General features: G+C 37.5%; 1 protein-coding gene across 8 annotated transcripts in view; it reads right to left on the reverse strand.

Annotated features, from left to right (window-relative positions):
* The window catches only part of dnc (phosphodiesterase dunce), a 369,630-nt gene that overhangs the window by 171,629 nt on the left and 170,488 nt on the right, over window positions 1-27,513 (reverse strand). For 2 of the 8 annotated variants that reach the window (XM_087359415.1, XM_087359416.1), the window contains exon 2: window positions 21,471-22,903. The exons of the other annotated variants lie outside the window; for them this stretch is intronic. In XM_087359415.1, coding sequence (XP_087215541.1) covers window positions 21,471-22,849 — 1,379 coding nt within the window. In that variant the 5' untranslated portion in view covers window positions 22,850-22,903. The remainder of the gene's footprint in view (window positions 1-21,470; window positions 22,904-27,513) is intronic. 8 annotated transcript variants of the gene reach the window in all.

Consider the following 27,513-nt stretch of genomic DNA (forward strand, 5'->3'; position numbering starts at 1 on the left):
AACGAATTTAAAAAAATAAATAAATTCAAATGTACATTTATAACGTAGTTACACAAAAGCTTATATACACTTACGAATTTAAACTAAAAATGAACGTAATATGTGCGCTTCAAAAATTAACAAATTTTCAGTCAGAATTTATGTGTTTTCTACGATTTTCAATGTTTCCTCAAAAAAGCGTTAACCAGTTGATCTTCGTAATGGTGACGAGTTGTGTTTACTTCGCGGTACGGACTGAATTCTTAAATATTATGTACGCAGTGCGTGTCTCGTTATAAACAGCGATTAGTTTCTTAAACAGCGTTAATCAGTTGATCTTCGTAATGGTGAAGAGTTGTGTTTTCTTCGCGGTACGGACTGAATTCTTATTTCGACGAGGTTCTGCCGGAAAGGGTTAAGAGTGATTTTAGACCTCCTAAGCAAACGAATACTGAAGCGTGTTTTTGGTGAACATAAAATTCAACTGAGCCATTATTTCATTTCAATAACACGAACAACCAATTTTCATTGTGTACGATTCAAATGAGAGACGTTAATATGAAACTTAAATTTTAACAGTGGACCTACTATGGGCATTAGGCAAAGGAAAACATTACTAGACCACCTGTGATTTAATTTGGATATGAATGTTGGAGACTACGAAACTACGAGAAATGTAAAAGTGGATGTACGGAAATTAATTTCCACAGAACTTCCGCAACGAATCACAAAATTAATGAAGACAGAGAAGAAGGAAAATCTGCCATTAAAAGAGAAAAATATATGTAAGAAAATTTGTAAAGAATAGCAGTAAACCGAATCACAGAGAAGCTCTTTCAGTGACAAATGCAACCAAAGCGGTGTAAATGTTAATTAAAGACAGCTTAATAAAATTACGTCACAGAATATGAAACTTTGTGTTATCGTAGAAGAAACGAAATATAACTGGTGCTTCCAGTTAATAAGCAAATTATGTTGTCATATTTTGTAATCAGTGGTACACGTTAGCATCACTGCAATAAAAGTTTAACTAATTTAGGAAAATGCATTATTCGGGTTCTCCTCTCAAATAACACGAGGGCCCTGTAATTCATTACAAGAAGCACTGGCTTTCTTCATACCAGATCCTACGGACAGTTTCTCTTGAATAGGCAATCAATTTGAGCAAACTAATTAAACTTTCAGAATAAACTAATTAACTCCAGGGAGGAGAATATTCCACGAGAAGCTAGGTAGTTACTCAAATAATTCTCTGACTTTAAAAAAAAAACGTTCTACACCTACCATCCTCAGACACAAGCATCAATTCCACACCTTCGTCCTAATAAATTAAATCCATTTTAATATTATCCCCGCACGTATGTCTATATCTTAGGAGTGTTCTTTTACCTTCGTGCCTCCAACCAAAGCTTTGTACTTCGTTTTTTTTTTAATTTCGTATGCTGTTACAGGTGAATCCTATCTTATCCTACATGAATTGGTCATCCAAATATATGTAATAAAGGAAACAAATGAGGAAAATAAATATCCTCGTTATTGAATCACATTCAGCACTCAAAATTGGCAAAACACCTAAACAAAATTCAGAAATCTTCGAAAATTCTCTAGATTAAAAAGAATTATCAAAATTTTAAAAAAAAAATATTCAACATTTCCAAAATTCAAAAGAATTTTCAAAATTCGAAAACAAAATTTCAGAATTCTGAAATATTTCCAAAAGTGGCACAAAAATGAAAGCTCAGCCATGCTGCAGGCATCCGGGACGAGGTCTGAACCCGAGAAATCCCGAATAAGAAGCAGGAGTAACGAATACTCAAATCACGACGATCGGCGTCACATGTGGAGGGCGCCTATGAGAAGTCTTCGTAAGGCCACTGCACGCGTGTCACAGACGGTTTTATAGACATTGCGGAAGTGAGATCTGTAGGCCATCGGCAGCCACCGAGGCGTCTCCGAAGACGTTGTACCATTCGCGTTTAGGAAAAGCTTGTCTACCCATTAAACGAGTCACGATCGGTCGAGATTTTGGAAAAACAAAATTCTTCAGAATTTCAAGAATTTTTAAGATCTTGAACAATTAAAAAAATGTTTAAAAAATATAAATTTATGAAATTTAAACATCAAAATTTTTTAAAAAAAAATCTAAGTAAAACTTAAGAATACTACTTCTGAACACAGGGGTTGAAACACGCGGAGAAAGTAGCAGGCACAAAGGGGATGAAGAAACGGGCAAAGTCCGAAGGGAAAAGGCAACTCAGAAGACCTAAGCGTTGGTGAGAAGATAATATTAAAATTAATCTTTACGAAATGAGGATATACCCGTGGACTAGATTCATCTGGCTTTGAACAGGATCCGGTGGCGGGCTCTGAAAATTGTAATGAACCACCGCGTTCCATAAAATGTTAGAAATTCACTTAGTAGGTGAAATTAATATTACATTCTCAAAATAACTCGGACCATGAAATGAAAAACTTAGTTGGTTAAAAAAGTTACGTTCTAAATTAATGTTCTAGAAGTCAAAACCAACATAAGCGCCATAAATATAAAATAATTAGCAATTCGAAAAAGTAATCGTAACTTATCACCTACTGCTATTTTTGGGGTGTCTGTGTATTTTATCACATTCGGAATTTCATCGTGAGAGGTGCAAGATCTCTTAGTCATTTCGAGGCTTACAGTTTTCTGCATATAAAGAAGCTGTTTATCTTTCAGAACATTTAATAACGGAAAGTCTTAGTTTCGCTGTTCAAATTAAGCGTCGTCTTTTCTCTTGTCAGAACTGTCATAAAACGGACAATAGGACGCACGAGTGAGGTGCGGGCTTTGGGATCCTTTCTTATTCTCTGATGGATTTTCCCCAGGGCTTCATCGTCTGCGTAGATCCATACCAAACCAAGCGCCTGAACCTTCTGCTGTGATCCAAGGGGAGACAGTGACCTGTGACCGCGTCTTATTTATTTATATCTTGTTTAAAGTTGTTGCGCCGTGTAACCTTGACACAAGGGTTACCGACGTTTCAGAGATGATTACTGCCCCTGACAATTAAAATTGAGTTCAAAATTTTGTTCGAAAATGTACTCGACTCATTTGTGGATGATAAGTGTGTCGGCAATCATGAAAATTTGGGTTAAATAATCGCAGAGTCATGTCGTGATTAGCTGAGGAACCACAAAATCTCTAATCTATGGAATTAGATATTAATTAGAATTATTAGATAGAATTAATGATGGTAAGACTGGATTTCTGATCCCGTCCATCTAAATGACCCGAATTGATCTACATTTAACCTGGCACCATTTTATAGATAACTAGTTAACATTTGTGTAGTTCATGCGAATACAAGTGCTCCATTTTTATGGGGCCATGTGAGTACCGCTGCTTAGCCTGGCTGCTCATGAATTCGGGTCGATTTCCGACCTACTCCATCTCTGCGCCCGCGCAATACAATTTCAACCCCCCCCCCCTCCAACTTCACGCTAAAACACCCCTCACATACAACCCCACGTCACTCACTCCCTTATTCCAACAGGGAAATTCGTATCTGCGAATTTTAATCTAGACTGACACATTGATCTACTCTCAAGCCAATTTTAGAGCTAAAATCAATTTCATATAATGTTACTTGTAACTGGGATGATCTTTCTATTAACCCATTTATAGCAACCGATAGAATCACAGACAGAAATTCATACAGTAAGAGTAAAATTAGGGGAACTAGTGAGTCCAATTGGAATATCATTCCTTTTCGTGGTAAACATGACTCACTCTCTCCCACCAATATATATAATACATATCCTTAAATATTGTGTACAAGGTAATCATTTCATATCCTTGCTATTACATATCTTCGTATAATCAATCACAACGAACACAAGGCATAACGAAAAAGGATAATTACGTATAATTAAAGTAGGAAGATTCGCTCTCAGACTCGTCGTATGCAAATAAAAAAGCATCAGTCTAAGACGTATTTATATTTTCCCCCAAAATTATATAGAAACATTAATCCCTTAACATTCAATGCCAAGTACATATAACAGCTGATTGAATAATCACTTATTCAGAACTTTCTATTAAGGAATTTCGAAATATTCTGACTGTGAACTGAACGTTATTTCCTTAAACAGCGTCAACCATTTGATCTCTGCAATGGTGAAGCGCTGTGTTTTCTTTGCGGTAAGTTAAATGTTCACAAATACCAAATATTCATCGTAATAACCACTTAATCAGTTTACCCTTACAGAAAAACAACGCCCAATCTATTTACAATACATAAAATTTGGCAGGAACGTATTTTACATGCGTAAAACTTGGTTTCTGATTAATGTGGTATACGATGAATGTATTTAAAACATATGAAGACGATAAACCCAGATCCAAATTAAACGAATACGCCGAGAACTGTTTGCGGGCTAAATGTAATCACAACGTGGTAGCTGCTACCCTCTGTTGGAGAAGTCTCGAACTACTTGCTCCGTGGCTTGACGTCACGATGACGCAATACTGGACGTCACATTGTGTACTCGGTTCAATATTGCGTGTCAAAGAGCTGTTTGTCCGTGTTATTGGAAATAATGTGTCTGGGTATGATTTTGCATGACTGAGAAGTTTTAACAAAATCGAAAGCCATGACTTGCTTTAATAACGATATTCGTAGATGGCGGTCTTCTTGGTTGGTCCGCCATGTAGCCAGATAAAGTTCACCGACGTCTAACTGCCTGTATCCTCACCCCAACAAAAGCGCTCTCTGCTCTATGTCCTTGAAGGTTATGTATCGTACATTGTTTTACGATGACTAACGTAGAAATTATTTTTATCTGAGCGCAAGAAGTGGCAAGATTCCAGCTGTCAACTTCCAAATGCATTTGCAGTAACACCATATGGATGGAAGGAGATACGAACCATACTTATGGACAAAAATAGTGAGACATAACGTGGGTGTGTGTAGAACATTTAACAATTCTTCCTACTTCGACATTCTTCGACCTAACAGAAGCCCCCCAGTAGAAATGAAGTGTTCACGAGACATCGAGATATTTATTGAACGTATTAGATACTCGTAGTTTGGAAACACACCCAGTCTTTAGGCGTTAATTTAGAAATTGGGAAAAAAGTATAACAAACAAAGAAACATTTATTTACAAGACGTAAACTGTTGATTCTGGTCTCCCACGTTTACACGTCGCGATATCTTGTAAGCGAGTACCCACATTTTGAACAAAAGAATCAAATGTTCTATATTTTCACTTCTGAAGATCGCGGCAGCATGTTCTTAAAAATGATATCGAGATCTCGAATCCGCCGTTTAACAGACAAATCAATATGAATGTCTCGAGCAAACAAAACCGAAATACTTAATCAGTCTCTTCATGTTCTGACTAGAGAATTCGTGACAACCGTGGCCGAGTAAAATCGATCTATTCTCGGGGCTAGCTTCGTTATCGTACTTATTGCCTGAATGTTAAAAAAAACGCGCTTAGCAAGAAGCGAGTCTTTGGGGTCTCAGGCTGGCAATGTCAGCGGTGGTTCTAGCCAAAATACCAAAAGAGTCTGGCACTGGAATTGTTCTCTGGTTAAGTTTAGACCTGAAACTGACATTAACTATAAATAATAATTCACAGTTGCCAGATAACTTCAGCCTTCAGCCTTCCTTCCGCCATACTCCGACGGAATGGTTGCAAAATAAACTTACGTAGAATCCTGAAGACTCTGATTGTAAGGAAAACAATAACAGCTTCGTAAAACTGTCCTGTATGGACGTGAAATGTGGAAATATATTTTCAGTAAAGAATATATACTATGTCCCTCCACACCGTACAGTTCATATACCTGATCCTGTTTATATTAATTAAATTATAAAAAAATTTCGTCTGAGCACTTCGTCACGTCTGTTTGTAAGCGGAGTGCTCAGATGAATTTTGTGGTTGAAAATGATGTTCAGATATGTAAGAACGACGTTAACAAATCAGAATTGTTTCAGGACGGAATTAAGATCAGAATAAATAAATTCGGTGAACATGGTACCACGTGGTTCGGATTCTATTGAGTTCCTCATTTTTATCTGAAAATATTAAGACTAAGATAAAAAACCAATAATTTCACGACTTTCATTTTAGTATGAGTGAAACTTTGTCACTCATTTTACGGAAAGAACACATATTGAGGGTGTTTGAGGACAGGAAGTTGCAAGGGATGATATGAGGGGGAGGATACACAAAATTACATAATTAAAAGTTGAATAATTTGTAGGATTCGAGGTTTCCGAAAAACAGTCACGTATTTTGTGGTCGAGTGTTCATGGTATATCGAGATTCCACTGTACCTGTGATAGACGCCTCATGACAGCAGCACTTGCGAAAATAGAACATTCTGCCATCTAGCGTCATTACTGCGAACTTGGTCAATTAAGCAATAAAAAAAGACAGTCGTAAACAGCGCACAGCTACCACAACGCCGAAGTACCACATGAACATGGCGTATACAGGCAAAACGGATTCACTTACAGTCGTCTTTACTAGGCGGTGTTGAGCGGGCAATGTAATATTGACACACGAGATGACTGAACCCCGATCAAACAGTCTCATGTACGTATCGGATAGGAGCCGGGTTGGCCACCAAAGCCGATGGTGAAGACAATTAGAAAGGCGTCGAAAAGCGATCTTCAAGTATGGCTGCAGAGCTAACGGGAGGTTGAACAACACTTTAAATCGCAGGAATTTAATTAATAAGCTTGTCATCATTGTAAGCACTATTAATATTTTATTGAATTCATCGAAATCTACTCAAATTTACGTATTTATGGAACTGTATATATTTTTACCCAATTCAACCGAATTAAATTCTTAACTAAAAACCAATAATTTAATTAATTATTCGGTTTTTGTCCGTCTAATCACAATTCAAATTTAAAATTTACAATTAAGATAATTAAAATATCATTCGATTGTTCGATGAGGAACATCAAATGATATTTTAATTATCTTAATTGTAAATTTGAATTGTGATTAGACGGACAAAAACCGAATAATTAATTAAATTATAATTTCACAATATGACGCAAATATATCATCTTAAAAGCCATTAGTGTATTATTGTCACATTATAATTCTTGTACGTACAAGTTAATTTAAACCCTTAATTATAACATCCCTAGAAATGTGAGATTTAATAATCAAGACAATTAGATACTAGGCTTAAAGACGCGTACAAGATGATGATTTAATCATCAGAGGAGGAAAGTCGTGTAAAGTGGGAGGGGGTGGTCGCTGTGTTAATTCTTTTACATATACCATTCAGACATTATGCTATACGCCACTCTTACACACAAGGCGGAATCAGGTATTAAATAAAATATAATCTCTGTGGAAATGGACTTCTGGCTTGGATGTGGAGAGAATCTGCTGGTGGGTATGATGAAGGAGAAGAAGAACAGAAATTAAACTTCAAAGCCAAGTCGGCAAACATTTCAAATACATGTCTCGCAAACACAATTATACATTTTAAAAAAAAAAAAAATACCACGAACATTTCTGAAGTGGAATTTTAATCTGACTTTAATGCATTAACGTGTCGAGAAAAATCTGACATCCTGCCTACACGCGAAGGAAATTAAAATAGAATTAAATCCACCGGGAATTCCCCGCATTTGGAGTTTTGTATTACGTCACAGTTAATGTCAGGAGGCCCCCCGGCTGAATTCTAAAACATTTCAGTTCTCCTACCTACTTCGAGACAGGATCATATTAAGTCACTAATTTAACTTAAAATGGTAACCATGTAACCAGCTGCACAAAAGTCTCCCTACTAAAAATGATAAGCTATGATTAACTCTCAAAAGCTTCATGGTAACTATATGTACCACCTGCTATTACAGCATTATCTACTAGGTATTTGTCATGGAAACGAGCTGTTGTTAAACACCCAAGTCTCATTTTTTGTTTCCTATCCAAATTATTCTCATGCAATAAATGTGTTAATTTTTAATAAAGCAGCTGTACAGTTAGGGACCACCGTTAGGGCTCGCGTATTTAAAAGCCGGACTGCTGGCTTGACGTGAATACGCTTTAGGAAGGTCCTGTGACTGGTTAACTAGATCAATGTTTCCCGTGGTTTTCCTCGGTTCTAGAACAAGTGCTGAGTTGGTATACAAATTCCACGTCTCTCACGAAGCCCTCCCAGTGTTAATATCAAAATTACGCCCTAAGGAAACTCCCCACGTAGCAACGTCATAACTTTCACTAAAAACCACCCTTCCATTGGTAATATCAAAATTAAAAATTTCGCACGAACGCTATTACGTAACCTCACGTACATTCGGTCACAATTATTCAACATATGAGGCCATTACGCCAGGTACACGAATACGAACCACTGGTATTCCAATGTGATTAGCAACATCGAATATAAATAGCTTACACAACCGAATCACGCGAATAACGAGACGACGTATTAACTAACCCTTCTACAAATCGTGCTAACCGCAAATTAACAGTAATTGCGTGGGAGTATGAACTGCACAAAGGCGGCCTTCGTTAATTCTGGCAACTGCAATCATAATAAAAACAGCTAATCTGCAAATAGTTCTACATAATAATTCAGTCCGTACCACAAAGTAAACACAACACTTCAGCTTGTTAATGCCCTTACACGAAATAGTCGCTGTTTACACCAAGAATAATATTAAATCTAACTACAAAATCGAGAGTTATTGATTCTTTAAATGTGTGATACATTGAGCTTTAAATTGTAAATAAAATTAACGAATTTATTAAAATTAATAAACCGATTCACCATTTCAAGCCGAAAGTCGAATAAATAATATTTAAAAACTCAGCTCGTACCGCGAAGAAAACATAACACTTCAACATTACAGAGATCAAAAGGTTAATGCAATTTTCTTAGATGGATGACGTATATCGTTTAAAGACCAGTCTAACAGAATGACTTAACAAAACGGAAAGCTTGTAATTCCAATTTGTATATCATAATTTAATTTTGCTTGTATCAGAATGTTTTTTTTTTTTTTGAGTGTCCGACCGTTTAATGAAATGGATAATGAAAGATAAACAGCGAAGAATCTGTAACACAAATCTGCAATGCTTCGATGGACAGTGTTAATTTCCCCTCTCAATCATTTCTTTATAGAACCATCTGGATTTTGGGCCCACAGGCTACACTCTGTTGCACGAGTTCTCATCTAGTAATTCACCTTTCCAGCCTTTCTCCGTGGGGATAAAACGAAATAAGAATTAAGATCACGTGACAAAACTGAAATATCACAGTGGAGCTTTCAACGTAATGAATTGTAATATTACATTACGTGTATAACTGGAGTCTCTCAATCAGTAAATGCTGCTCTCTGTTGTGGTCTGGTTGAACCATCGACGTGTATTATTCCTATCCTGGTTTTGTAGTCATTAATGGTTCCCGTTTCGGATTAACATCAGTTGCTATGGCCAACCGACAGAGTCACTGGACGGATAAACTGTTAATCCTGCAGATAAGGTGATCCCAAGTCATGGCTACAAACCATAAGACTCAACGAGGTGAAAACTCCAAATCCCACAAGTTATGATCAACGCGTAACCGATATTTTGGTACTAAGAACTCTTGTCATGAATGTTTAACAGCTGATCTTAACGAAGTAGACACGAGTCAGTGGTCTACTCAGTTTGCACAGAAGAATTTTAGCGTAAAGATATAAAAGTCTTCTGATAAGAAACTTTGTGAAATTTGTTTATATGATTTTGTAGAGAATATTTCAAACTGAGAAATTTGGCATAAAACTGGGACACATGTCGGCAAATATAAGTAGAATTTGGATTTGGTCCGAAGATTATAGGCTCAAAAGTGGACAGTATTTTATGTAATGATGAAGGTTATACGTACACTAAGGTTTAAGTAATGCAAATGAAAAAGTGGACAATATTAAAGTATGAAGATTTCTGTCTTCTGGGTTGTTGCGCTGTGTAGTCTGGTCGATGTTAACCAACGTTGCAGAGGTCATACTGCCTCCGTCATCAGAGTATGAAGATTTCTGTCTTCTGAGTTATTGCGCTGTGTAGTCTGGTCGATGTTAACCAACGTTGCAGAGGTCATACTGCCTCCGTCATCAGGGCGATGAGTATGAAGATTTCTGTCTTCTGGGTTATTGCGCTGTGTAGTCTGGTAGATGTTAACCAACGTTTCAGAGGTCATACTGCCTCCGTCGTCAGAGTATGAAGATTTCTGTCTTCTGGGTTGTTGCGCTGTGTAGTCTGGTCGATGTTAACCAACGTTTCAGAGGTCATACTGCCTCCATCATCAGGGCGATGAATATGAATATGAATATATTCATCGCCCTGATGACGGAGGCAGTATGACCTCTGAAACGTTGGTTAACATCGACCAGACTACACAGCGCAACAACCCAGAAGACAGAAATCTTCATACTCACCGCTGTGAGAACCTCAAGTCTTACAATATTAAAGTAGATCGATTAGAGACTAGTCTATCATGTAAACTTAAAAACTAGTGTCTTTTTTATAGTGTTAATAGTTTATATGCTTATTTTATATTCTATCATGCAAATTTTACAGAATTCTGAGTTGATTCTGAATGTAAACAGAACTATATGCGCATAAATGTATAAACATTTCTATGGTTTCATAGATAACATACGTGTGATTAAGAAGGTAACCAGTGACTAGCCATATTCCATTCAAAAGTGGGTTGTTCAATCATCATCCTTCATGTAACAAACATGATGAATAATTTTATAAGCAGCAACGTTAATTAACACTCAAAATTCGCTATGGATCAGAATTCATTTTATACGCATCGGTTTCAAAAATGAGATACAAATAAAAAGCAACGTGAATTTCTATGTGGATTTAATTGAACTTACAGGATGTGCTAGCTAACGCAATATTCGCACCTGTGATGAAGTTTGAAATCAACAAGTTTTAGTTATATTTGTTTGGCGATTTTGAGGAAAAAACAAATTAAAGTTATGAATACGAACTTCAAAAACTTCCGTCAGTTTGTTACAAAAGGGCGTTGTTGAAATTTTAAATTCACGATATGAGGCTTCCAACGTCGGCAGTTTGGTACACACATGGTCGAAAAATTTGAAGATATTTTCACGACACAGTTTCGACAGATATTTAAATGAAAGTAGGATGAACAGAGGGTTGATTACAGATAAATATAGCTACTGAACGTCTGGGGAATTTATCACTAATGTGTGAATTAAATCATTCATTTACAACACATATCCATATGTTTCTCCAGTGGACTGGTTTAAAATTCCTGTACACTCTTAACTTTTCGATTGAAACAGCGATATACTGTGTTTTGCTCTAATTTCGAAAATATGTATAAATCTCATCGAGAAATAAAGTAGGACTTTTTTTTAAATAATACAATGTTCCTATTTCAATGACTTATATAATTATATAATTCAGTTTAGCTATTAAAAATAACTTTAGTTTTTTATAAATCCTAACAAATTTCTCAAAACCAATAAACTGACTTTAAAAAATAAATTTCCACTGTTTTATAGCTAGAGCAGACTAAGCGAATAGACAGACTTCATCATAAAATAATTTACTGACTTGAAGAAATAGTTTCGTGCATTTCCTACTCTTGTATTTGGTGTAACAATAAATGGGTGCAGAAGCCTGTCCCCTGTTTTTTGAAGTTGGAACATGCATCAGTGACCGTACTATCTCGAGCATGCGCGGAGCTACATAGTCACAGCTCGAAGCAGCAGGTACGAGAGCGAGCTATCGATCACAAACGTCCTACAGGTCGAGTTCGTGGCACAGACACACACACACACGAATACTGCAAATGCATTAACATTTACTATCATGAAAGGGAACACTGAGGGATTTGAAGAAAAGAAAAGCAACAAACCAACCATGAAACACAGGGCTGACAACATTACCGGCGATTTCCCTACTCTAACTGTCGATTCTCATATCGAGATACTCTATAACGTTTGTTATCAGTAGTCAAAGGATAATGGAAAATGCACGCCATATTTACCTGAAATTCCACTAAAGTTGTGGATTTATCCCTTCGGGATCATGATACCGAGGTGGTTACCAAAGCTTTGGACGCAAATATCCCTTTCATCTTCTACGTATTAGTTACAAAATTACCTCCTGAAAGTTTGGTTACCACAAACATGACTACACGACGTTATAACAAAGAATGAATTTCGATATGAAGGGAGAATTTTTCGGGGAACATTATTTATTCCTACAGCTTCTCTGTGAAGTTACATAATCTGAGCCAGATTAATCCACTCCACACCCTCCCACTTCGATCTATTGTGCCATGTTCATGACGATTAGATCACTGACGTATGGTCAAAGATTTGTAGGCACACGACCTCAACCTTTTCGTTCAAAGATATTTACCTGACGTTCAGTCGCGAGTGTATACGTGCGCGTGTTTCAGCGTGTTACAAGAAGACCATTAAAATATTCCGTCTTATTTTGTTTATATCAAAGCCGATTCATGGTTAAAAACACAAACAAGCATACAAACAGGTTGGAAACAAAATCTATGAAGTCAATAGTAAAGAGAATTCAAGATAGAAATAAATAAATGTTATGATTTGGGATTTGTTATGGTATCAGTTAATTTGATGTGTTTTCTGGGCTCTATCATGTGGCTCAGACTAAGGACAAATCAGAACGCTAAAATATTGAGGTCAGTAACTGGTACTTACATCGCTTTTCTGAACAGAAAAGACAGTGGTATCAGAATGCACGATACTCACCTGTAAACAAGAATGAACCCCACATTAGAAACAGACAATTTCAACAAAAATATACATTTTGAAAACCAGTAGGTAATTTTACATACAATGTATTATTTTGACTAATTTACTACAGTATTAATTTTCTTATTTAAATACTTGCTATTGTAACTTAATCTGATTTTCTGAAACAAACAAGAAAAATGTTGCTCGAACAAATCTTAGATTCCAAATCAACAAACTCCAGAACCCAAATGAGCAATCTGTGCGCTTAATATTTATATAAATACTGCTGTCTACTCTCGAGTTCGCAGCAAACACATTTTAAATACGTTATTTACTATTTTACATATATATTTCGACCTGATTTTCATTCGTTGTTTATGCAAATATCACAGAGTGACAATTAAAATATAATAACTCTCCACATTAATAAATATATAATCTCATCACATTTTCATACGGGATATTTCTGTTAAATACGGTTAATAACTTTAATTCAAGAACATTTTATTGACTAATTAGCTACAGTGTTATATTTAACATTAATAAGGCATTACTATTATATCTTGGATTAACATAATTGTATTGAGTATTGAAGGAAAGACAAATGAATCACATTTCTATCGGGATGCAGAGAAAACATATACATTGCAAATATCAAATGCATTCCACAGAACACAAAAAATTATTTTTCTTGCATTTTTTTCAGATATTCGACGTATAATTACGACTTCCGGATGTCAATCGCGTCGAACATAGTTTCTGATAGCAAGAAGTGAGCAACAATTTATGATATTCAACTCGGTTTTTCTTCGAAAGTCGATGTAATACGTACGTATATGTTGTTGTTATTAAATATATGAACCAGATAATTTTTATTATTTTCCACTCCACGAAATGTCGAGACATGCGATTTAACATTTGGATATAACGTAAAAAAAATACCTTTAAATATATTTGTTTTTGATCAATCAACATCACAGTAACATTTACCGTGTTCTAATTTCATAACAACCTTACTTGACAACGTGATCACACCTTATTCAAATTTCCCTGTCAAAAACGTCAATTTGTATGTGATAAAGACAGGTCACTGATATATTTCTGCATAGAAATTAAATGAAGCTCAACTTGAGCTCTTATAAGTCAAAGGTTCTCGAATATGAACACGTCATTCCGGACTATGACTTTACTTTAATATCTCATGAGTTAGCTCGGGGTTTCTCGTCACCGCTTCGAACTTATTAATTAATCGGATGTTTGATCCTTCCCGTTCCCTTACTAGGTACATGAATTGATCCAACGTTCACTGAAAGCGGGAACTACGTTCATCAAACTACCGTAATTTTGCTCTGAAAACTGTTCAGTCTCATTTCTATCATCCAAAAGACAGCGAAGTGGAATTAACTGTGAAGGATCCAGACAAGTCATTGTATGCGCCATTTCATTATTCAGTGCGATAAGACAAGCCAAGCATATTCTGGTCTTGACTTCGTTGAGTTCCATCAGCTGAAAATAGCAGGATATGGGTAAAATGATTCTACGTTTGAAACGGAAGGTAAGTTTCCTATTCAACTTACCCAAACGCATTACTCAATAGAGCACAACCCTTCTGGATTAGCCATCAGTGTCAGTTATTCCAATAAATAATCGTATGTTTGAAGGTTTATTATTGTGTTCTCACAATTTTGTCAAGTGACCCTACCCTGAAAAATACTAATCATATTCAAACTGTGCCACATCTGTTAAACCCAGAGATATTGAGCATCATTTTGTTAAAACGTCTTTGTGTTCATCTTCCGAAAGGAACTCCTGACTTCATTAAAAAATCAAGAACAACATCTACAATACACAGAATGTCCAAAAAAACATATACAAACATATTCAAATAATGAAATAAATACATCTTAATAAACTAAATCATTACGTACGTGAGCATTGTCACTTAGTTAATTAGAAAATTTAGTGCAGGTGTTCAAAATGACCACCGATAGCTTAGTGGCACAGCTGACAGCGGTGAGCAACTGACTGGCATGTGTACATATTTTTTAAAGAACCTGTAAAAGTATGGGAATAAAGACGCTGTCGCCGGCACAGCAGAGAGTTCTCTCGTGTCAGCTGAACTGAGAAATGTTTACGCTACTCATGGACCAACTTTAAGAACAAAACATGATATGTCAGACATCAGGTTTCACAGACACCAAATTACAACCCACAAACATGGTTACAAACTTTTCAGATAAATTTATAGCCACAATGGTCTACTCTGCAGATAGAGGAGATATATTCCATCGAACCGTTGATAACCACGTTTAAGATTAAGGATGTAAGAGACTAGAAATCGAAAATCTTCATCCCCATCGCCATGGAAACCTTAATTACATACGAAGTTTAAAATATTTCGTATGGAAACACTCGTCTAAACCACACGTTTGCAGCATATACAAATCATAATCATTATTTATTTTTGATTAATCAAAGATTATATACTATTCAACGTAGTAAAACATTTGTTTCCTGCGTTCAATAGAAACAAATGTACATATGAGGTCATTGATGAGTGAACAGCCTTCAGTATCTGCGCGCGGTTTCCACAAAACAGGACATAAAAATTAAAATCATAACATATCTTTTCCTCTTAATGTGGTGCAAACGGTGACGTAGCCATGGCAACGTCAAAAGTGACACTGAATAATTAATTATTGCATTTCCACTCATCCACGTGCGTTCGTTTATATATACAGGGCGATCGAAAAATCTCGCAACCCTTATCAAAATATTTTTGATGGTTTAAATTTAATATAATTCGATTGGATTAAAAAAAATCCAGTTTCGCTGTTGCCATACAAGATTCCACGTAGAATCGTCAGGTTGTAACCTGATAGCGCAAGTCCGTCAGTTGTCTTTTAACAGTCCAAGCGCAAAACGTGTTTCTTTTTTCACGGGTACAGAAAGTGTTCATCGTCGAACGCCACCTGGCACCTCGTTCTTACTTAACTTGCCAGGATGAATTTAGGGACGCAATTTTCCGATTACCCTGTGCCAAAATTTCGATAATAATTCATCTGGTGAACCGTTTCCGTGACGCGGGTAGCGTGCAGAACAGGAGATGTTCTGTTGCATCAGACATGAATAGGAATGAGTGAAATCACGCATCGCTGGACACTTCCAACCCAAAATGTAACATTGTTTTTTTTTCTGATTTCAATGTAATTTATTTTTTAAACAGAACATATATGAGGTAAGGGTTGCTTGACTTTTCGACCATACTGTACATCATTAGTGCTAAAAAAAATGACAAACAATATTGCTCATTATATAGTTACAATAGGATATGACGTACATCCGTATGAAAAGCAGCTTTGAAATAATGTACAAGGTCTAATATAAATTATGCTGATGAAGTCTACCATTGAAATAGTGGGTTATTATGTATGTATAAATGTTAGCATCGTATTTCTCGAGACCACAGAACGATTTTAGAGAGGTCAGAACTTCTAAACATTGTCCTGAGTTCTAGTCTCAATGAGGATAATTCTTGTGGATCAGAGAAAAGCACGACAGATCAGTTCAAAGAACAAAATTTTGTTTCTGCGAGGAGATTGCAGCAGCAGGGTCTCAAATCCGAAAAGTATCCTCGATTCGAGTCTCGATATTGATTGATCAAGGATAAGATACGATTTCGGGCAATAAATATTGGTGAGAAATATAAACATTTGTACAATTGAACCCCAGGAGCCGGGATAGCTCAGTCAGTATAGTGACTAGCTACGGGCTGGACGGCCGGGGTTCGATCCCCGACGGGGGCAGAGGGTTTTTCCTCTAGCCTCTGCGTCCAGACCGGCTCTGGGGCCCACCCAGCCTCCTCTACAATGGGTACCGGGGTCCTTTCCCGGGGGTAAAGCCGGCCTGGGCGTGATGCTGACCACTCACCCCCATCTAGTGCCGAGGTCAAGGAAGAGAGGAGCTATACCTCCTCTCACCCCAAACGCCTACATGGCGTATAGTGGGACAAACTTTACTTTTACTTTTACAATTGAACCCCAGTAACACCAAGACACGTTCTAATCTATATATATATAACAGAACAGTCATGATTATGTGTACTCGTTATTCAAGAAATGTTACGTTGTTCGTAAAGATGTCAGGCGGCAGTGTTCTATTTCAAAAATGCTGCTACCATTAGGCAGTTTCTGAAAAAGTTATTAACAGATAAAGAACAGAGAGACGGGAGTTTGGGATGGAGATACGAAGGAAATCATACCACGTTGAATTTCAGTTTGAATTTTCCATCAGTGTCTGTGTATTAAAAAAAACATTGTCACAAAAATTTATAGAAATGTAGTTGAATCTGAAACATGTGTAGACCCGATCTGAAACTAGCGATTCGACACAAACACCAGAAGGCACGTGGTACCTCGATACAAAATTAATAAGAGACTGCGTCTGTATTGAGCGACAAGAACGAATTCAAGAGAATTTTATGAAGTAAGTACGAGAAGTGTGGCACAATGTTTTAAGCCAACAGCTATACATGACTTGGCGCTGAGTACAGCGAATTTCTCTGTTGCCAATTAGCTTGGCAGCTGGCCATGGAACCGTTAAGATGAGAGTACAAAACCCGCTCACAAGCGCCAACCGAATAACTTTAAATTTCGCTTAATCGCTGTAGTTGGACATTACAGCTCTGTCACTCGGCGGTAACTCAAAACATATCTGTTGTCTGTTCTAACAAATAAATTTGAAAATATTTTCCTTCATCTGGCTGGGATGATTTGCTCATTCATTCATTCCTGTTTGTCTCGAGGGGACTTCGGATAATCGAAATATAAAGAGTAAAAAGAATTAGTTCACTTCAGTGCCAAGTGGAACTGCGACCACTGACGACGAACGCAGAATTAAGAACGGTTAAGTCCAGTCCACTGACAAATTCTCGCTTTTGTTACGCAACGCAAATGTCAGTAGCAAAACACGATCTTGGCTGTTACAAACCGTGGGACTGACACACGAGTCCACTCCTTGAGTTTAATTATTTTGTTTGATTTCGTCCATAGCCTTTGTTTTAAAACCTGAATCTTTCCTTACATCCGCCTTCGGGTGACATTGAGAGGACAAACGCCTGCTGGACCCGGTCTCAACACAACAGGAATTTTATTTATATCCTGATTTGAAAGTCAAAGATCCAGAACGTCCCCGAAGAGCGATGAATTTTAGAATTTTATATAAATGCTGTTATTAATCTTCGGCAATGGATAAATAACCAGCCCCTGGTTAAGCAGTCTAGGGTTTCCGCCATACAAAATCCCCATTGGCGTAAGTAATAGCCGATGTCATGATCTTACGCAGGATTCCACCCTCAATTAGCTATTTGGTACATCGGTAAAATCATATTCGCCCTGAAGATAACAACTGCAGAGTTTGGCGAAACTTGAAAAAAAAACCTTCAACATCCAACGCAGTTTATCCACGGAAAGGGACGTTGTACATCAAACTCCAACCGGGGAAAAAAAACCTTAGGACAATACCAAATATTTTGTGCAGGAGAAGCATTGTGATTCTCTGAGACAGAAATTTAATTTTGAGTATTATTTAAAAGCGTTTCGTGCATCAAAGGGTTAATTATTAATACAACTACGACAAAGAAAGGACGAAAAGACTGCAGGCATGAGACTTGAGTAGGGATTTTGTCTTATTAAGAATTGTTAGCGAAGCAAAGATCTAGTTCCAAATACAATTTATATGAAGAAGGATGCCTTCTGGGACGTTCCAGAGCGTAATATGTCAGTCTGCTGACCTTTCAGAGACTATATCCATTATATAAATTTTGAATTGTTCACGAGACGTCATAAGATTTAATTCATATTCATAAATCTACGGCAAAACACCCCCTATCTTTAATCCAGTACAATTAAGCGAGATAACTGCTGATCTAAGACATTTTCTTACTTTACGCAAGGAGACAAGGTTCGTGGCGATGAGATGTAATACTATTTAAGTAATCTGGCTTGTTCCGCCGCGTATTAGAGAAATTTTCCTGAACAACCTTTGGCATTTTAAACTCTTTTTGAAGATGCTCTATTTTCATTGAGACCAGGACAGATAAATGATGAATTTTATAATACAAGAGCTAAAATAACTTTAGATTTTAAAACAAACACATTGCTCCAGTCACTTCATTTAGCAAACAGAAACTTATTAGTCTTTCTTGTTATCGGATTAACTTACTGTCTTTATTTGGAGACGAGCCAGAGATTAAGTTCTCTAAATTAGGGCCGTTGGCGTGAAAGTGCGATGCTTGGTCGATGTTATCACACCTAATGGGGGGGGGGGGTTAATATATTTGTTGTGTTCGAATGATGGAATGATGATTAGTAATTGAAAAATGTAAAAATCTGCGAAATAAAATATTCTAGTAGAATTTCACTTCATCACCAGACACTGAACCAATGTCTGGCGTCTAATATTCAGCGATAATGTTGATTATTGTTAACGATTGTAGATTACAGACTTGTGGTTCAGGTCAATTTAACGACACTGTTAGTAGCTGAGACTATGACCTTCAAAGATAGTATGTGTAATGAATTTAAAACACCCTGTACAATTAGGCCGACGTCATTTGGCAGAATGAACATCACATTCCTGCATGACCCAGTTCAGAAACTTAATCAGAATAATTCAACGGTGGCTTGGCGCATCCACAAACCCCGAGATTAATTAGCATTTTCCGTCTGGTACAGGTTTACAAGATTAACAGAATCACTACGAGATCCATTATTTCAGTTATTGATCGGAAAACTACGCAATACTGAAGCAGAAAAGCTGCGAAACAAAGTCCATTGGAAACTGTTCTCAAATGCGTCAACCAAGACTTTGCATAATTACGTAAAATGAAAATTTAATCCGCGCATGAATGATTAAGGCTGAACGAATCAATAAGGAAGAGATCATGGAACGTGTACAGTACATGAAAGAAGTTAAAGATGGCTGTCCTCTGGGTTGTTGCGCCGTACAGTCTGGTACAAATTTACTGACGTTTTATAGATGCTTGCTGCCTCAATGAGATCGACGAGTCCTCATGACGGACACATAAAGCATCTCTGAAACGTCGGTACACGTCTACCAGTCTATATGTTCAGAAATCTGGAAGACGCCTATCTTCAATAAAAATAAAGTAAAAATTTCAAATTAAATAAAATAATTGGTTTTGTTTGGGAAAAGTGTGCATATTTTAATTATAAAAGTACAGAAATTCTATCAGTAGCTGTACCTACCACAGAGTGTAGCTAACTAATGTTTATATGTTTATCAGGACTTTGTAACCGTTCACGAGATTTTCATACCAGCATTCGTCCATAGCCAAAATGAGTTGGAACAGAACGCACAAGGTGTTCAACACACAGGGTAATCCAAAAGTCACGAAAAGTATTCCTGACACACGATGTTATTAAAAAATAAATTACACTGAGCTCAGAATGAAACAATGTTCAATTAAGTATTGCAAATTTCCACCGCGTTCATGGATACACGTATTTTGAATTCAGTAATCTCTCGAAGGAGACTTATGCACTACTTCCACTCACCGAATACGATCTCTGCTAACCTAACCTCAATCTGTACGGGTCCAGAAGTTCAGTGTGTGAGTTTCTCTTCTATAGGTCACTGCTTCTGTTAGGTTTTAATTATTTAATCTGAGGACTAATTAATCTTCAGTATACGCCAGCATCCATGTAGCACTTACCAATATAAAACTTAAGTTGATAACGGGATTCAAAGCTCAAAGCTTCCAACAAATAAAACCTCAATTATTTTATTTCACTAATAAAGAATAAAAGACTGTTATAACTGCAGATTTGTATACTAGACCAGTGGTATTCAACCTTTTTTGTTCGCGTACCCCCAGATATAATTTCTCTTCAAATTTGTACCCCCAAAGTTGTTGGTGTATAATTCAAGTTATACGTAGTATATAATCTACAACTAAAATAAATTAAATGAATTACAATACTGATTATTCAATGTTTATTATAAAATATATGTATTTTTTTTAAAATTTCACGTGCCCCCTGAGATGTCTTCGCGTACCCCAGGTTGGACACCACTGTACTATACTATACAGGTAGTAGCCGATGTTTGTGGAGCGGGGAGTTGGGTCGGAACGGATTTAGGTTTTCGTACTACTGTAGCAGGAAACATTTGCTCAGCTCCGAGACGGAAATCGATGTTTATTAACAGGTAGTACAATATCTGCTACCCTGAACCAGTTCACACAAATTGCGAACTGAAATAACAGAAACATTTTCCTGAACCTAACCTAACCTAACAAACGTAAACAAATTTTAAGAAGGGTCTAAACACGTTAAATTAAATGTAACGTCACAGTTAATAAGTTTTAACAACAAAGATCTCTAAGAAATAGTTAATTATTTGCTGGTATGATGCCAATTACATATCAGTAATAACTGTTAATGACACCCACATAGGGGTCATAGAAATATTCAAATGTACAGGAACTTTGTCAGTGTAAAACATGTTAATACATAGGAATTGGATTCGTAAAATCAGCCGGCACGTTATTCACGATTTTCTCAGGCATAAAAATAATGACCACATTTAGTTAATTACACACGGTCTTCTGAAAACACGCCTGCTACTTGAGAAAAGAAAATCCCCACAAATAACATAATTTCAAGGTCATTGAACACTGAACATTTCAGTAAACTACTGAGGTCTACTTACTCAAGAAAGACTTCACTCTCACTCCGAGGAAGAACCAGCCTGGGCAATACGACAGCCTTCTTCCTTCTGGTCTTGAGAGTAGTCACGGAGCTCGAGAACTGGAGGAGATCCGGTTGGTGCGGGCTGTGCGGGGAGAGGATGGTAAGCTTCCGGTCCGAACCCGGAGTAACAAGGCTCAGGTACGCTCCAGCGGGAGGCGGAAGAGACAGATGTTGTGGTACCGTTATCCTCCGTTCACCCGGATTAATAACACCCGCGTACAATCCACGACGCATTTCAGCTGTTGTTAACCCGGATTCGTCAACACTAGTTACCATTTCTTCTCCTGACACCGTCTTCCGCTTTCCCATCAGCCTCATTTCTTTCTCCAAGTTCTCTAAAGACCTCGCCTCGACCGAACTTGCTACGACCCTCCTCATGTCTCGCTCTGAAGACGTCAGGAAACTATGCCTGTGACTGTGATGGGGCGCAGTGCTAATGGACGATGATGCCGAGCTGTTGCTTCGTAAACTTTCCATAGACTTCGCAGTTTCTGGCCTGTAACTGGCAGTGCCCGTGGCTGTCAACCACTGGCGACCTTCTCTTCCTGTGATTGACGTCTCGACAGACTTCGCCGTTGGCAGAGTTCTTCTGGGAGACAACGTCGCCCCGGAGAGATCGGATGAAACACTCAACATTGGAGAGAGAGATCTCGACATGTGTCTCTTTTGTTGGATGCTTTCGTAATCTTCCTGTGAGGCCGAGAGGTACGTCTTACAGGATTGTGGCGTCACTGGTGTCTGGCTTTGAGCTGACAAATCCTTTGTTAGTGCCTTTGTCGACGCTGACGTAATTTCTGCAATGGATTTTACTGAAGTTTCTCCTGCTGAGGAAGACAGTAACTGCGAAGAAGTGGACTGGAACTTTCGTTTCTCTTCAGCTAAGGCCAAGAAGGCATTGCCCGATGTTTGTATCAATCTCGACGATGATAATTCTCCCACCTCTTCTGTAGCTGCTGCCAGCAGTGTCTGCCTGTCTCGGGTATCCTCAGTATCGATATGATCCACAGATCCGGCCTCACATGTTGACATATGAGTAAGTCTGACTTGAGATTTGTTTATTGCTGATTTGGTGGTGGATGAGGAAATGGACTGTCTGAAGGAAGAACTCTGAAGACTTTCTGAGAACGTTTGTTCTTTGGCGGTGTTCTGGCTCTTGATGTAAGATGAAGACGGAAAAGACACTTTCCCAGAGGAACTATTTTTGCTACTGGAACTAGTCGTCGAAGAGCGAGTGCTGAAGGACTGCTGCACTCTCGTCGACTGCCGAATCGAACTGATTTGTTGCTTCGATATTTCACTACCAAGACCGGTTTTAACATCCTCTTCATCGTCTTCCATTGTGTAAAGTTAAAATAATTTTTTGAACAATTTAAAACGTCAATATCAACAGATCTGAAAAATCAAATATAATATATTACCAGTAGCCTCAAAGGAACAGAACTGTAAGAAGTTATTTTATAGATACCTTATTCCGGATATTTCAAATACCTTAATTTAAAGTACTTTTTTCTGTTTGTTTAAATACAGTTCATCGTACTTTTTTTTCAAAACCCCGATAACATTCGGTATAATAATGTATAAGGTTATGTTTCTTTGTGACTGAAGAGGTAATTCAGCGTGTTTGCATGTCAGAAATAATATGTTTTAAGGACGTACGGTCGGAATTATTAAATATTATTTAAAGTTGCTTCCATTTCAAAGGGTTGATATGCATTTATAACAGTCTACCTGACACAGGATTTACTGAGAAATGGTAACTCAGTCACTCCGAGACAGACAAATATTCCAGTGCTCCGAACACGGTAAAACAGTCACCGACGTGGAAATGGGCGATCCAACAGAAACTGGTAAAGAAGATTGCTGTCTTCAGGGTTGCTGCGCCGAGTAGACTACACGGCGCAACAACCCTGAAGACAGCGATCTTCAGACTCACCGCCGTCAAAACCTCAAATCGTACAACTGGTAACGACGGAAGGAAATCAACACGTGTTGTCTGACTGCTCTTAACAGACCAAGCTATGGATATTGGACACAAAACATCTGCGAGCCTGGGCAACATAACAAATATGGAAAGGGTAGATGGAACGATACCACGTCTTCTGCCTTCCCGCATTTCGGCTGACTGGCCGCCAAGAATATTTGCAAACAGAGGACGAAGCTCGAAGATATCTTTTGAACAAGTGAAAACGAGGTCCCGACAACAGTCTTGCGTAAAAGTGTAATAATAGATGGACCAATGATCAGACCAGCAATGCTGAAGGGGAAACTCCGGTTGCGCAAACGAAGAGAGCTTTATTCAACGTCTTTTTGCAAGATTTGAATATCACCAGTAAGCGCTGTGCTTAGCCGACAGTCTTCGGTACTTGATTTCACAGCTTCGTGACTCCCACACACATCCTCAAGCTGAGTAACGTGTAAACGACTTAAGTTGAATTTATTTCATTTATTTATTCTGGTTTACAATATCACCATCTGAAAACATAAAACGTCCAATGATGAACGATTAATAAATTTTAATTTGGAAAGGTCGTGACCCAATTTAAGGCATTATTCCTGTATTTGCCTTCAACGACTGAGGAAAACCAAGACGTTATTATTTACGATAGCCGGTTTGCAGGCCGAGATTTGAAGCCATGACCTCACAGGTACGAAAAAAAGAAAATATGTTCAGTTGTGGATTTATGGAACGATTCGATCGTGTTCCTGACTTGACTATTGTTTCCCCTACCACAGAATTTTGTGTTTGTGTTGTGTCCTTTGTTAATCCGTGCGCACAGCCATGTCCTTCAGCTGTTTGCCAACCTATTTCTGTCGAAGTTTTTCGTGATTTATTGCAACAACAACAGAACAATTTCACACAATAAATCTCCTCGGGCTCTACGTGTCTCAAGAGCTTTACTTATTGACAGCTTCCAAAGCTCTGAGACGCCTCGCACTGACTGCTGACAGCGGAGTCACATTAAGTACTAGGTTCGTGCTGACCGGGTCCAACGCCATGCAGGAACCGCTCGCCAGAGCGAAGGCGAGCGGTATGATTACGTCACTCACCGAAAGAAATTTCGGACTAGTATGCATTGCTCAGAGAAACTGTGAAAAAATAATTTATACCAACTATAAATTCTAATGGCCAAATGTATGAATATTAATTTTAGTAGTAACAACGCTTACAAATCTAACGTTACAAAAAGGCAAAATTCTCTGTACAGAAACATTGCAGAGGAAAATATTTTTGTTCTCATTGAATGTTGCTGCACGGAAATAACAGACGTGAGTTTCTTATTTATATGTTAGAATTCTTGCTTCCCACAGAAAACAGTGTTCTATAGCATTTTCACACTTGATTCAAACGTGAACACTTTCTGTTCTATTAAATAAAAATTTTCTTGGATATTATCCATCGTCTAGTAAATATAAAACGTAAAACGACGTTTCGGAGATGGGACCAATAGGTCCGGAGATAGGGATTAGATCTATCTAGTGGGCCCAACTGTGTAGGAACCTGAAGACGGAGATAGAGTCCCATCTCCGAAACGTCGTTTTTTACGTTTTATATTTACTAGACGATGGATAATATCCAAGAAAATTTTTATTCAATTGACTCTTCACCATCGTCAAGAGGTTTTAGATTTGATATACTTTCTGATCTCCCATTTCATAGGTCCTTAAATTCCTTAACCGGAGATAGGATATCAAATGTTTATCTTCCCTAGGGCTAAGGTTAGTATTCCTATTCGATTAAAGGGAACATAAGGATTTCTTCACACTATTTAAAAAAAAAAAAACTTGTAACCTATTTTCGTTATATTTGATGATAATTATTCGTAAATTCAGGCCAACCAACGTTTGAGGCTTCCTTAATTTAGTTCAGTAATTCAAGTTGTCCTATGTTTCATTCCCAAGTTACTGGCAGAGTGTAGCAGATTAAACTGAGATTGATGTTCGCGAAATTGCTACGTTCTAGAGGAAGATGCGAGGCTCAGAGCTGATATGACCTAGCGTATAACTCTGACGTAAGACGACGTCTTAAAGGCGAACCACCAGGACGTAAACGACAGTGTTCACTGGCACGAGGATTCAGAGTGAAAAATCGTGTCTTTGAAATCAATTCCTATTCACCAATGGTAATTCAGCATTAGGGTTTAAATGCGATTAACAAGGAGACGAAGCATTTGGAAGATTAAATAGAGGATGTGATGGGCAGGACATGCAGCACTGTGCAGTGGACAACTAAGAAGACGTAGGCATAAATTCAAGCTCATATAAGATAAATCGGATATGAATATGTGGACTAATTAAAAATGACCAAGTAAAGGATAAGAATGTGAAACATCCGCTTCCTGAGATGTTCCGAGACGAATGGTCAGAATTATCTGACGTTTCGGCAAACAATACAGTTGCCATCCTTAAGGTGAATGTGACAGGGATGCTCTGGAAGCCTTATAACTGAAATGTCGGTCCGTCCGTTCCGTTTTGGTGTCTATCCTGAGAGTTTCGTGATTTTACTCAGTATCTTAAATGAAATTCCGTGATAGTTCCCTAAATTAGGCCAAGAATGCTTCGTATCTTATAATTTCCGATTAACTGCCTATTAACAATACAATCATTCGGCGATATATTATGTGAAATAAATCATTTTAATATTAAAGTAGGCTTAGACTGTTACTTAGCCGATGCCAGGGTGAAGGTATGTTACCCGTCAGGGTTCAACATATAAAGTACAAGTTTCCGGAAACTCATTTAAGTCAGGTTTTTTTGGAAATGTTTTATTGTTTTCGTAAGATTTATGAGAATATAATTATATAATTCATACTCTAACGTAACGCTTAGGTGTTAGTTTTCATGAATTATATGTAACATGACCTAAGAATCGAGTCATATTTGTGTTTAAGTGTTGGGATTTATACCAATACGAATTATATCCGAAACCAGAGGCTGTTCATACGAGACATTAAAAGGAATTTGCCTTAGAGAAATAGGCCCGGGAACATTTTGGTTACACCACCGAACATACATACTTAGCTCTTGTGCCAGTTTTAAGTTCCTGGCTGCAGTCCAAAAAGGAGAAGTGGTTAACTTAATCAGAAACATATTTTCGTGTCCTGATAACAAAATACCAAAGCTTCATATTTTGCCCTGAGAGAAACGTTTAGAACCAAGTCGAGTATGAAATTACACAAAACAGCTTTATCGGTGTTCCAGGAACGATATCTCGTAACTTTCCTCAGTTATTAAGTGCTTATACAACGCACTGAAGCACCTAACAGCAAAATATTTACCAGAATACTCTTCCTTGCGTACAACATGGCGACATGTTTGTCACGAAAGTGTTATTTCTGTTTGGTTCATAATTTTAATTTCAGAGGCATTGTTATTTTAAGAATAATTTTATATAGAGATTGATATTTGAAGGTGGCTGGTTAAAGTTAGATGTGAAAGTGGCGTTGGAAAGTTTATCAGGTATTGCCAGGTATTTAGTAAGATTCTCAAGGACTCAGCACTACGAAGACAGGTTCCTCGACACAGAAAATATTTTCTTCAGAGTATTAATAAAAGCTATGAAGAATAAATAACTTAATTATTGATTACCAACGTTGGTTTTAATTTTGATTATTCTTGGAGATTTACGATCGTAAAAAGATGTCGAAATTGTATTAACATTTTCAGGTATTATTATACTATCTGAAACTACTCTCTCTGGTTATACACTGCGTCATCGCGTTGTTCAATAAATCATTAACCAGCCAGTGATATGCGTCCATGAAGATGTGAGGATTCATCCTATGGACTGATGATCACGAGTTATAATGTTGGAGAGAAATGAGCATTATTTAAACACTAATACAACGATACAGATGTTCAAACAGAGAAATGATTTGAAATCTATGCACTCGAGTGGTGACCTGATTTAGTTTACTGTTTATGAACACAACATTGAAGCAAACATAAGGAACAGGTGGATTTTATCGCATTAGTGTTAATTATCTTCTTTAATTGTATTTTCA

This window comes from Zootermopsis nevadensis, unplaced genomic scaffold, assembly GCF_977971745.1.
Source record: "Zootermopsis nevadensis isolate Lab colony 2312 unplaced genomic scaffold, Znev_1.0 Znev_ptg000031l, whole genome shotgun sequence".
Classification (NCBI taxonomy): domain Eukaryota; kingdom Metazoa; phylum Arthropoda; class Insecta; order Blattodea; family Termopsidae; genus Zootermopsis; species Zootermopsis nevadensis.